The sequence below is a fragment of the Rhinopithecus roxellana genome, chromosome 5 (assembly GCF_007565055.1).
Source record: "Rhinopithecus roxellana isolate Shanxi Qingling chromosome 5, ASM756505v1, whole genome shotgun sequence".
Taxonomy (NCBI): Eukaryota; Metazoa; Chordata; class Mammalia; order Primates; family Cercopithecidae; genus Rhinopithecus; species Rhinopithecus roxellana.
This window is the reverse complement of record NC_044553.1, coordinates 48,797,559-48,810,143: the sequence shown is the minus strand read 5'-3', so window position 1 is coordinate 48,810,143 and position 12,585 is coordinate 48,797,559. Positions and strand designations below refer to the sequence as shown.

General features: G+C 39.6%; 1 protein-coding gene across 2 annotated transcripts in view; it reads right to left on the bottom strand.

Annotated features, from left to right (window-relative positions):
• BAZ1A (bromodomain adjacent to zinc finger domain 1A) overlaps positions 1–12,585 on the bottom strand; it is a 131,086-nt gene that overhangs the window by 111,804 nt on the left and 6,697 nt on the right. For both annotated transcript variants that reach the window (XM_010377370.2, XM_010377369.2), the window contains exon 3: positions 3,266–3,544. In XM_010377370.2, coding sequence (XP_010375672.1) covers positions 3,266–3,544 — 279 coding nt within the window. The remainder of the gene's footprint in view (positions 1–3,265; positions 3,545–12,585) is intronic.

Here is a 12,585-nt window from a genome sequence, read left to right as displayed (position 1 = left end):
TTAGAATAAAATAAAATAAATAAAACTTGGGGCAAGAAAATGCTAACTTTCACATAGGACAGAAGGCTTCAATGAAAGGTGATATGTAAGAAGACATGAAGTAAAAGAACTCACCATGTTGATATCTGGGGAAAAAAATTCCAGGCAAAGAGAAGAGTAATGCAAAGGCCCTGAGGCAGGATCATGCCTGGCATATTTGAAAAGCAGCAAGTATGTATGGCTTTGTGAGTTGTGGAGCCATTAATCCATAGCACCTAAATCAGTGTCTGGTATAAAAAAGGAACTCAAATATATGACTATCATATAGCAGCAAGATTGGTATAGGTACATCCCTTTAAAAGGTAAATTATGTTGTTATTTCACACTTCATAGGACAGTGCAGTTGATTTATAAGATCCATAGAAAAGGCCAGGTGCAGTGGCTCACATCTATAACCCTAGCACTTTGGGAAGCCAAGGTGGGATTACTGTTTGAGCTTAGGAGTTTGAGAGCAGCCTGAGCAACATAGCCAGAACTCATCTATACTAAAAGTTAAAAAAATAAATAAATCAGCCAGGTGTCGTGGCACATGCCTATAGTCCCAGCTACTCAGGAGGCTGGGGCAGGATGATTGCCTGAGCCTGAGAGATTGAGGCTGCAGTGAGTTCTGATTGTACCACTGCACTCCAGTCTGGCCAACAGAGCCAGACCCTGTCAAAAAAAAAAAAAAAAAAATCCACAGAAAAACAACAGTATAAATCTTAAAAGGGAAGGAAGTTTTCAGTTATTTCTAAATACTTTTCCTGATGATTTTCTGCTATTGGTTGAAAAAATTTAATTACTTAGCTAAAAAACTCACTCGATTATCCACTGGCATCTTGAGACCCCTTTTCTACTTAACTCTTAACTGAGCCTCCTTTAAATCATGATTTCCGTATAATTCATCATCCCCAATTAATCTCCTTTTTCATATGCCACCTCTTAGTATTTTGTTTTTACTATTCTTACCTTACCTATTACTCCCTTGTCAATAGTGCTCACAGCAAGTTACAGAGAAGACAAAATAGCTATGTAAAAGATGCCAACCTTAAGGATATTTTAGTAAAATACACATACGAACTCTAATTAGTGCTGTCTCCAGTCTTTAGAGGAGTTGAGGAATTGGGGAGTCTCTAGTCTCAAGTTCCACAACCTCCACCCTCCCCAAAAGCCCCCACCTATGGTACTTATAATCTAAGTGATCATGGGAACAAAGGACCTAAGGAGTGGATCTAATAACTGTAACCATTCTTAGTTTTTAGATAAAAATAAAGTACTGTTCTCTTGTTCTTACAAGCACATTTCAAATTAACCCAATTCTATGCTTAATTATTTAAATGTATTAGAACAAGAGTTCCATTTTTTTTTTTTAAAAAACAAGAGTACATTCAGAATGTTGTACTTAAGGGAGGAAAACTTCAGGCACAATTGCCAATTACGAATGGCCAATATAGGTGAGGCTCAGTAGCTCAGCTTGTAATCTCAGCACTTTGGGAGGCCAAGGCAGGTGGATTACTTGAGTTCATGAGTTTGAGAGCTGCTGGGGCAACATGGTGAAACCCCATCTCTACAAAAAATACAAAAATTAGTTGGACATGGTGGAATGCACCCATAGTCCCAGCTACTCAGGAGGCTGAAGGAGGAGGATGGCTTGAGCCTGGGAGGTAGAAGTTGTAGTGAGCTGAGATAGAGCCATGGCACTCTAGCCTGGGTAACAGAGCCAGACCTCATCTACACCAAAAGTTTAAAAAACAACAACCACCACCACCACCACAGAGCCAGACCTTGTCTCAAACAACAACAAAAAGAATAGCCAATATATTAAGAAATTAAGCCTTAGGCCAGGCGCAGTGGCTTACATCTGTAATCCCAGCACTTTGGGAGGCCGAGGCGGGTGGATCACCTGAGGTCAGGAGTTCAAGACCAGCCTGATAAAGTTCCGTCTCTACTAAAAATACAAAAATTAGCTGGGTGTGGTGGTAGGTCCCTGTAATCCCAGCTACTCAGGAGGCTGAGGCATGAGAATCACTTGAACCCGGGAGGCAGAGGTTACAGTGACTCGCGATCTTGCCATTGCACTCCAGCCTGGGCAACAAGAGTGAAACTCCGTCTCAAAAAAAAAAAAAAAAAGAACTTAATTACTTCCCAAAAATCAAACCCAAATAAGTTAGTTCTTAATATAAACACATTTGCTTGCTTGGCTTTGTAAGATTCAAGTAGGGTAGCACCTAACAATTAAAATGGATTATATTAATTTGTTAAGACATTAATTCTAACATTACATATAAACTTACAATGATTCTCCAAATAAGATAACAGTAACAACATAAATAACTTTTGGCTTCTAAAGTTTAAAATCCAGAAAAAAAAATTTGTATTCAGGGCATCCAAAACAGTTAATATCCTAAAAGTCAAGAGGCTACAAAAGGTTTTAATGCATATAAAGTTTATTATTATAAATGTCAGTGACTAGTCAATCACAAAGCTTAAGACTTCAGGAAAACACTGATAATTTTTAATTTATTGCCATAGATTATGTCATTTTCATTGTTCATATAAAAATCCACTTTATTTCTGAAGAGCTCGGTAAAAAGGAAAAGCACTAACACTGCATTTGTATACTACAGAAAGGAGAAGTGTATTGTATGTGAGTTATAGCTCAATAAAGCAGTGTGAGAAAGTATGAAAGAAAGACAACTTAGTGGAGTATATAAAATTCAATCCTGGTTTTGTTAAATAAAATACTAAAACCAATCAATAAATACTGGCATATTTAAACTATTAGGTGACATAATGAGGACACAGTAGATACCATTAGCTAAAGAGTTCTACTCTTAAAGATGGAACTTCCATATAATGGAACTTTATTATACAGTAAATTAAAGAGAAGGAAGGTGGCTTATGCAACAGTAGACTAACCTTCAAGATCTTTTAAGTGAAAAGGGATCTAGAGTATATATGTTCTTTTGCATTAAAAAGAGAAGGAATTTGTGCATATATATTTGTTACATAAGACACGTTATATATACACATACAGACGCATGCATGTATATGTTTTTGGTGGCATATGTATAAATTAGCTTTGGAAACATATACAAGAAACAGCTAACACCAGGGCTATCTGTGGGTTAACAGGATAGCTGGAGCATAGTAAAAGGGAAGATTTCTTAGGTTACCATTTTGTGTGTTTTGAATTTGAGCAATGTGAATATAAACTTACCAAGAGGAAAAATTAAAAGTACTTTACCTTGCACCATTGCTCCTAATGACTTCCACAGTTTCTTCAACGAAGTATCGATCCTTGACATATGCAAAGATATCATCACAAATTTCATGTAAGCGTGAACGATGGGTAAGGCTGGTCAAGTATAAAACTGGAATAATTAGTGGTTCTGGAAAACTCTGAAGATTCTGTCTTGCTTTTTTTTCTGACTCAAGTGCTTCCTGATACGTCAGTCCAGGTCTACCCGTCACAGCACAACTCCACACAAGGCTGTTGCACAGAATGGTTCGTTCAAAAAAGTCACTGATTAAAAAACAAAAACAAAAACCCATTACCTATCATTTCACAAATTTTACATTAAAAACTGATAGCATTATCAGGTTATTTTCGTGCCTTTAATGCAAAATTTTATGTAGACACACAGAACTCAAGGGTGTGGTAACTGGTCAACTTATAACATTAATACAAACGTAAGAAAAAGTATATTTAAACTAAATATTTATATTTTGCAATTTAAAGGCACATCAGTCAAAACTAGACTTTGAGTTCCATCTGTTTTTCAGTGAAAAACTGAAAACTTTAAGCAGCTAACAAGAGAAAAGCTAAATAAACTAGTACTTCACATAATGAAAAATCAGTCATTAAAAAGTATAAAGTTCTTAATTAACATTCCATTAATGTTAATAGAAAAATACCTATTTTCAGTTTGATCTATCCTGTATTTTCTTGAAACTATACGATGAGCTCATTTGTGTTTAAAAAAAGAAAAAGAAAATAAAAAGTACCTACAGAAGCATAGATTTCTGGAATGTCATTCAAAACTCAAGGTAACAGGCAGTAGGGATAACTGGGGAACCATTCTATTCAGTGCTCTTCTATTCTGCTGGAATTCCTTAATATGCGCATTTACTTATTTTCAAAAATTCTATCCATTTTTTTGGAGACAGAATCTCACTCTGTCGCCCATGTTGGAGTATAGTGGGTGGATCTCAGCTTACTGCAACTTCCACCTTCCAGGTTCAAGTGATTCTCCTGCCTCAGCCTTCCGAGTAGCCCACCACACTCAGCTAATTTTTTTATTTTTTATTTATTTTTTGAGATGGAGTTTCGCTCTTGCTGCCCAGGCTGGAATGCAATGGCGCGATCTTGGCTCACCACAACCTCCGCCCCCCAGGTTCAAGGATTATCCTGCCTCAGCCTCCCTAGTAGCTGGGATTACAGGCATGTGCCACCACACTCAGCTAATTTTGTATTTTTAGTAGAGACGGGGTTTCTCCATGTTGGGCAGGCTGGTCTTGAACTCCCGACCTCAGGTGATCTGCCTACCTCAGCCTCTCAGAGTGCTGGGATTACAGGCATGAGCCACCACGCCCGTCCATGCTCGGCTAATTTTTATATTCTTAATACAGACGGGTTTCCCCATGTTGGCCAGGCTGGTCTCAAACCCTTGACCTTGTGATCCACCCACCTCAGCCTCCCGAAGTGCTGGGATTACAGGTGTAAGCCACCACACCCAGCCCTATCCACTCTCTTTTAAAATGCAAGAGATCTATATTATAGAAAGATTCCTAAGGCATAATGGGTAGGAAAAACATAAATCAATGAATACACAATCCCATGTACATTAATTATAATAATCACAAAAATGTATGTATTTATATACATACTGTAAAAAGATATTCCCTATGGAGAAAGAGGGGGAGACTGGGAAGGAAGGAAAAGGAAAACTTTTTTTGTGATTATAAATAATTCTATATTGTTTGAATTTTTTTTTTTTCTTTTTTGAGAGAGTCTCACTCTGTTGTCCAGACTAGAGAGCAGTGGTACAATCACCTAGGATCAAGCATTCTGTCTTGCCTCAGCCTCCTGAGTAGTTGGGACTACAGGTACACACTAGGACAATCACCAATTTTTTTTGTGGGGGGTAGAGATGGGGTCTCACTATGTTGCCCAGGATGGTCTCAACCTCCTGGGCTCAAGCGATCTTCCCACTCTGGCCTCCCAAAGTGTTAGGATTACAGGAATGAGCCACCATGCCCAGCCTGTTTGAATTTTTATTTTTATTTATGTATTTACTTTCCTGAGACAGAATCTCACTCTGTCACCCAGGCTGGCAATGCAGTGGCATGATCTTAGCTCACTGCAACTTCTGCCTTCCTGGTTCCGGCAATTCTTGTGGCTCAGCCTCCCAGGTAGCTGGGACTACAGGTACATACCACTATGCCTGGCTAATTTTTGTATTTTTAGTAGAGATGGAGTTTCACCATGTTGGCCAAGCTGGTCTCGAACTTCTGGCCACAAGCAATTCACCACCTCAGCCTCCTATAGTGCTGGGATTAGAGGTGTAAGCCACCGCATTCAGCCCTGTTTAAATTTTTTAAATGAGCATTATTCATATATCATTTTGCAATAATTTTTTTTTATTTTTAGGTGGAGTCCCACTCTGTCACCCAGGCTGGAATGCAGTGGCGCGATCTCAGCTCGCTGCAACCTCCACCTCCCAGGTTTAAGTGATTCTCCTGCTTCAGCCTCCTGAGTAGCTGGGATTACAGGTGTGCACCACCACACCCAGCTAATTTTTGTATTTTTAGTAGAGACGGGGTTTCACCATGTTGGTCAGGCTGGTCTCGAACTCCTGACCTCGTGATCCGCCCACCTCAGCCTCCCAAAGTGCTGGGATTACAGGCGTGAGCCATGGCACCCAGTGCAATTTTTTTTTTTTTTTTTTTTTTTTTTTTTTTTTTTTAATTAAAGACAGAGTCTTACTCTGTCACCCAGGCTGGAGTACAGTGGCGCGATCTCGGTTCCCTGCAACCTCCGCCTCCCAGGTTCAAGGGATTCTCCTGCCTTAGCCTCCCAAGTAGCTGGGACTAAAGGCACATGCCACCATACCGGCTAATTTTTTGTTATTTTCAGTAGAGATGGGGTTTCACCATGTTAGCCAGGATGGTCTTGATCTCCTGACCTGGTGATCCACCCACCTCAGCCTCCTAAAGTGCTAGGATTACAGGCGTGAGCCACCGTGTCTGGCCAATATAATATTTTTAAAATGTAAAAAGTTAGCCCACTGTGGTGGCATGAGCCTGTAATTCGAGCAACTCTGGAGGCTAAGGCAGGAGAATCGCTTCAGTCCAGGAGTTGAAGGCTACAGTGAGCCACAATCATGCCATTGCACTCCAGCTTGTGTAAGAGACTGAAAAAAAATTTTTTTATATATATGCATACGGTTATACATATGCAAAAGGGTTAACAATGGCTGCCTCTAAGTGGTAAGACACAGGTAAAATTTTTTCCTGCTTTATACTTTGTTCTACTTTTCTGTAATTATATGTAACCATATAAATAATTATTCTTCAATTTTTTCTCCTTCCTGAAATCTTTACTTCTCCCATCATTCTAAAAGTACTTCAACTGTTATATGCCTATTTCCTGGTTAGTACATCTATCTGTGTAGGTTATCTCTATTAGCTTGATCTCCAAAAAGTGGGGGCAATTCCATTTAGATTGTTTCCTTTGTACATGTGTATAGAACAACTTTTTAAAAAGGTATCTATGGAAATAAAGCAAGAGAAACTAATCATACCTTAACATAAATGAGATCTACAGAAATAACATGCATATGCCAAGTTATATGGCTCTTAATTCAGTAAAAAGAAGATTCTTTTGAAGTATCGTTTAGTTCAGGAAATAATGGGTGCATATCATCAAAAATACAAAGTAAAAAGCAGTTATCCTTATAAGATAGAAGGCAGATATCCTAAGAATTCAGAGAAAGGGAAGGGAAGAATTCAGAGGGCAAAAAAAGATTTTTAAAAATACTATTAGAACTTTTTTGGGGGAAAGTGATGTTAAGAGGTAGGTCTTGGCCGGACACGATGGCTCATGCCTGTAATCCCAGCACTTCAGCAGGCTGAGGCAGGAGGATCACTTGAAGCCAGGAGTTCGAGACCAGACTGCACAACAAAGCGAGATCCTGTCTCCACCAAAAATTGAAGAAAAAAATTAGCCAGGGGGCGCACATCTATAGTCCTCGTTATTCAGGAGGCTGAACCCAGGAGCTCAAGGCTGCAGTGAGCTATGATTACACCACTGCACTCCAGACTGAGCGACAGAGCACAACCCTGTTTCTTAAAAAAGTTCTAGTTCAGGCACAGTGGCTCACATCTGTAATCCCACTTTGGAAGATTGAGGCAGGAAAAATGCTTAAGCCCAGGAGCTCAAGACCAGCCTGGATGACATGGCAAAACTCAGTCTCTACTAAAAATAGAAAAATCAGCCAGGTCCACGTGGTGACACATGCCTGTAATCCTAGCTACTCAGGAGGCTGAGGCAGGAGGAGCACTCCAGCCTGGGAGGCCGAGGTTGCAGTAAGCCAAGATTGCACCATTGCACTCTAGCCTGGGTGACAGAGTAAGACAATGTCTCAAAAAAAAAAAAAAAAGAAAGAAAGAAAGAAAAAGAAAAAGAAAAAAGAAAAGAAAAAAAAGTTCTAACTTTTTCCTATAGAAACAAACGTATCTGTAAGATTTAGCTTCTCAAGCCAATACATAATTAGCACATAATGTACACAGGTACACTTTTTTCCTCTTTTTTAAATTGATATATAACAGTTGTACATATTAATACCTGTATACAATGTGTAATTATCAAATCAGGGTAACTGGGATATCCACCACATGAAGTATACTTTTAATAACTTAAACAATACTAAGTACTGCTCAAGAAAATTATACTTCAAATTTAAATATCTTATACTTCAGTCCGTAAGCCAGTGCCAGTAGAAATAGAATGGTTAGTCACATGTATAATTTAAAATTTTCCAGTGGTCACATTTAAAATTTTAAAAATAAAAATAACTCAATATATCACAAAATAATTTCATTTCAATATGTAATAAACATTTTAAAAATCGAGATACTTTACTTATATTCTTCTTTAAAAAAAAAAAAAAATCCGCCAGGCATGGTGGCTCACGCCTGTAATCCCAGCACTTTGGGAGGCCGAGGCAGGCAGATCACAAGGTCAGGAGATCGAGCACATCCTGGCTAACACGGTGAAACTCCATCTCTACTAAAAATACAAAAAATTAGCTGGGCGTGGTGGCACACGCCTGTAGTCCCAGCTATTGGGGAGGCTGAGGCAGGAGAATCGCTTGGAACCCAGGAGGCAGAGGTTGCAGTGAACTGAGACTGTGCCACTGCACTCCAGCCAGGGCAACACAGCCAGACTCTGTCTCAAAAAAAAGAAAAAAAAAAATCCAATGTATATTTTACACGTACTGCCTATCTTAATTCTAACTAATCATATTTCAAGTACTTAATAACCTATCTGGCCAAGTAATGGCTCCTGTTCTGGACAGCACAGCTCTAGCCACAGCAGCTAAGTGCCTGAGGTACTGAGTAGGAAATATCCCACACATGGGATATTTCGTGCCATGGCAGGGGGACAGCTAAACGCAGTGAATTGCAACAAACACAATTTAGATTTAACACTGCCTAAAAATACCAAGGAGAACAATGGCACAAATGCCAAAACCAGTGATATATAGCTGCCCTTTTACACCCTAAGGTTTCTACTATCTCCTACAAAATGTTTGTGCCATTTGTTTCCTTTGTGTTTATTTACTCTACAAAGTTATTGTTACATTATAGCTTCACTGTGCACAAAGACCTACCCTAAGGAGGCAGGACACACTACCACAGTGGCCATTTTAAGGGAGAAAAGTCCAAGGGTCATCTCTCCCCTACTCATAACCCACGAACGGCACAGCACCATCTCTAACATTACGCACCTTCACTTTCTCCCACTTCTGTCATTCTACTCACACTTTACCCATTTATCATACACATTTAAATGTGCAGAATTTGTTAATACTGAATTCTAGGTGGTTGGTTACAATGCCTCTTCAATTTCTACATTATAAGAAAATAACTATTGAAACAAAAAATACATTTTACTATTTTGAGTAAAAATAACAAAGTATTTTTATATGAATGTAAATCTAGGCTAATACAGGTTATTAACGTCAGATTTATGACTGCACTCTTTCAATCATCCTCTTCACTAAAGGTGGGCATCCTACTGGCACAGAGACCAAATCCTGCCCTCCACCTGCTTTTGTAGTTTTTTTTTTTTTTTTTGGGAACACAACTATACCCACATTTTTAGATGTTGTCAGTAACTGCTTTCTCACTACATTTGCACAGTTGGATAGAGAGTTGGATAGGTAAAAGAGATCCTATGGCCAAGCAAAGCCTAAAATACCGATTATCTGGCCCTTTGCGGAAAAAATTTGATGACCCCTCCTCTTTACCATTATTTCATAAGGAAAAATTGCTGAGTGACAAAGGACTTTCTTAAAAACACACCTGTAATATGAAGTCAACCAACACTCTGGTGAACAAACTGAGGAACAAAGTGCAACATACTATTAATTTGTTGGGTATTGGGAAAACTAAAAAACTAAAAACCTAGTAGGGGAAGATTGCATTGTGACATAAAAATCAGAAACTAGGCCGGGCACAGGGGCTCACGCCTGTAATCCCAGCACTTTGGGAGACCGAGGCGGGTGGATCACGAGGTCAGGAGGTCAAGACCAGTGTGGCCAAGATGGTGAAATCCTGTCTCTACTAAAAATATAAAAATTAGCTGGGCACGGTGGCAGGAGCCTGTAATCCCAGCTACTCAGGAGGCTGAGGCAGGAGAATCGCTTGAACCAGGGTGGCAGAGGTTGCAGTGAGCCGAGATGGAGCCATTGCACTCCAGCCTGGGCGACAGAGTGAGACTCTGTCTCAAAAAAAAAAAAAATCAGAAACGAAGTACAATTCAGATAAAAAACAAAGTGTACTCTACTTAGGGGCCAAAACATTCTCTCTCTCCATGTATGTATGCATGTGTGTGTGTGTATGTATGTATGCATATATGCATATATATACGAAGGAGAGAGAAAATGAATCCCAGCTTTACTCTTTGAATGCAACTGGATAAGTTACATAACCTTTCTAAATTTGGTTCCTCCATGAATGTTAATGTGAAAATCAGGCCAGGCGAGGTGGTTCACGCCTATAATCCCAGCACTTTGGGAGACCGAGGTGGGTGTATCACGAGATCAGATTGAGATCATCCTGGCTAACACGGTGAAACCCCGTCTCTACTAAAAATACAAAAAAATTAGCCGGGCATGGTGGTGTATGCCTGTAGTCCCAGCTACTACGGAGGCTGAGGCAGGAGAATGGCATGAACCCGGGAGGCAGAGCTTGCAGTGAGCTGAGATCGCATGACTGCACTCTAGTCTGGGCGAGAGGGCGAGACTCCATCTCAAAAAAAAAAAGAAAAGAAAAGAAAATGAGATAATTCTTAGCAAATGCCCCTAAAATGTAAGTGCACTCAATAGATATTATCAATTCTTATTGTTCAGGTACGACATGCGCAGAGAGATCCTAGAATAACAACCAGTATGGTAGAGAAAACAATGTCAGAAAAACACGTATGTTTTCAAGAGAGAAAGTTAGACATCTGGAAGGGGAGCAGAAAGAGACAGAACCATCTCAAACATCTGAAGATATTTCTTCTTGTCAGCTCCTGAGGGCAAGTACAGGAAACGAGAAATTCTAGGAAGAAAGAGTTTTTGAATCATTATTATAGGTAGTATGGGGCAAACAACAAGGTATGTCCACAAGTTCTTATGATGGTTTTCATTGTGTTTTGATAGATAATATATATTAGATTATCAGTGAGCACTCAAAATCCAATCAGGATGACCCGACTATAAAATTCTAGCAACTGCTTGTGGTAGACTGTTTGCAAAGAGGACTAAAGATGTGCAGGCTCCTTTGAAATATGACATTCACGCTCTTCTTACCAAAAGCTGGAGTCTATTTCATGACCTCCTGAATCTGGGCTGACCTTGTCATCTGTTTTGACCAAAATAATAAAGAAATTATGGCCGGGCGCGGTGGCTCAAGCCTGTAATCCCAGCACTTTGGGAGGCCGAGGCGGGTGGATCATGAGGTCAGGAGATCAAGACCATCCTGGCTAACATGGTGAAACCCCGTCTCTACTAAAAATACAAAAAAACTAGCTGGTCGAGGTGGCGGGCGTCTATAGTCCCAGCTACTCGGAGGCTGAGGCGGGAGAATGGCGTGAACCCGGGAGGCGGAGCTTGCAGTGAGCCGAGATGGTGCCACTGCACTCCAGCCTGGGCGACACAGCGAGACTCCGTCTCAAAAAAAAAAAAAAAAAGAAATTATATTGAGTGACTTCCATTCTCACCCTCTTGAAATTCTAAGACCACCATGTGAAACAGCCTCTTTCTGAGGTTGAAAGACCACATGGTAACTAAAACCATCCCAGCTGAGTTCCCAGACCTGTGACTGAGGCTATCTCTTACTCCAACCAGCTTCAGCCTAGCCTCCAGCTGACTGCAGCTAAGTGAGTGAGCACAGAGGAAACCAGCAGAAAACAAACTGGCAATCCACAGAATAGAAAGCAAATAAAATGGGTTGTTATTTAGAGCCACTAAGTTTTGGGGTAGGTTGTTACTACAACCTACAATATTGCAATAACTGATAAATGTATCCTGTCTGAAGAAAAAATGTATTTAAAACATCTGAAACTAAGTACATGTCTGCTAAGCAGACAAAACATAAAACTCAAAAAGAAAAGCATTTAGGAATCTCTGCTATACCAACCAGGAAAAAAGAACTCATGGATCCAAGTATCAGGACCATGTGGCAGGCTTATTCCTTAAAGAGGAGCTAAACATCTCATTTAAAGACACTAGCTATGAAAAATTATCCAACTTCGTTTGAAAACCCCATGCTCACTAAACAGCCTTTGATTATAACTAGATTTCACACATAACTGACCATCAGTATAGGAATTCGTCAGTATGAAAGACATTCTTCCCTACTATAAATTGATCATGTTCTGATGTGTCCACTGAATACCCAGAGCTTAATCACTTGGGGTATAGTAAAAAACCAAATGTCTAAGAAGACAGTACACAGCGGTATCTACACAAAAATCTAGGCAGCCAGTTTAAATTCCAGGCAATGCCCCTATTATCTTAGTGCATACTTCAACAGATATTAGGAAGAATTTTCCATAATAGCACTATGTGATAGTAAACAGTAAAAAGAGCATAAATTCTAGAATAATTGATGTGAGTTAGATTCTAGCATTATCAGTTACTAGAAAAATAATTTTGGACACTGTAATCTTGGATTTACTCCCCACCCCAACTTCAGTTTCCTCATCTGTAAAAGAAGGCTGTTGAAAGGACTGACTTATTAACAAGAGAGAGCAGATGAACAATGAAAACAGGCTGCCTTATAAGCTAGTCA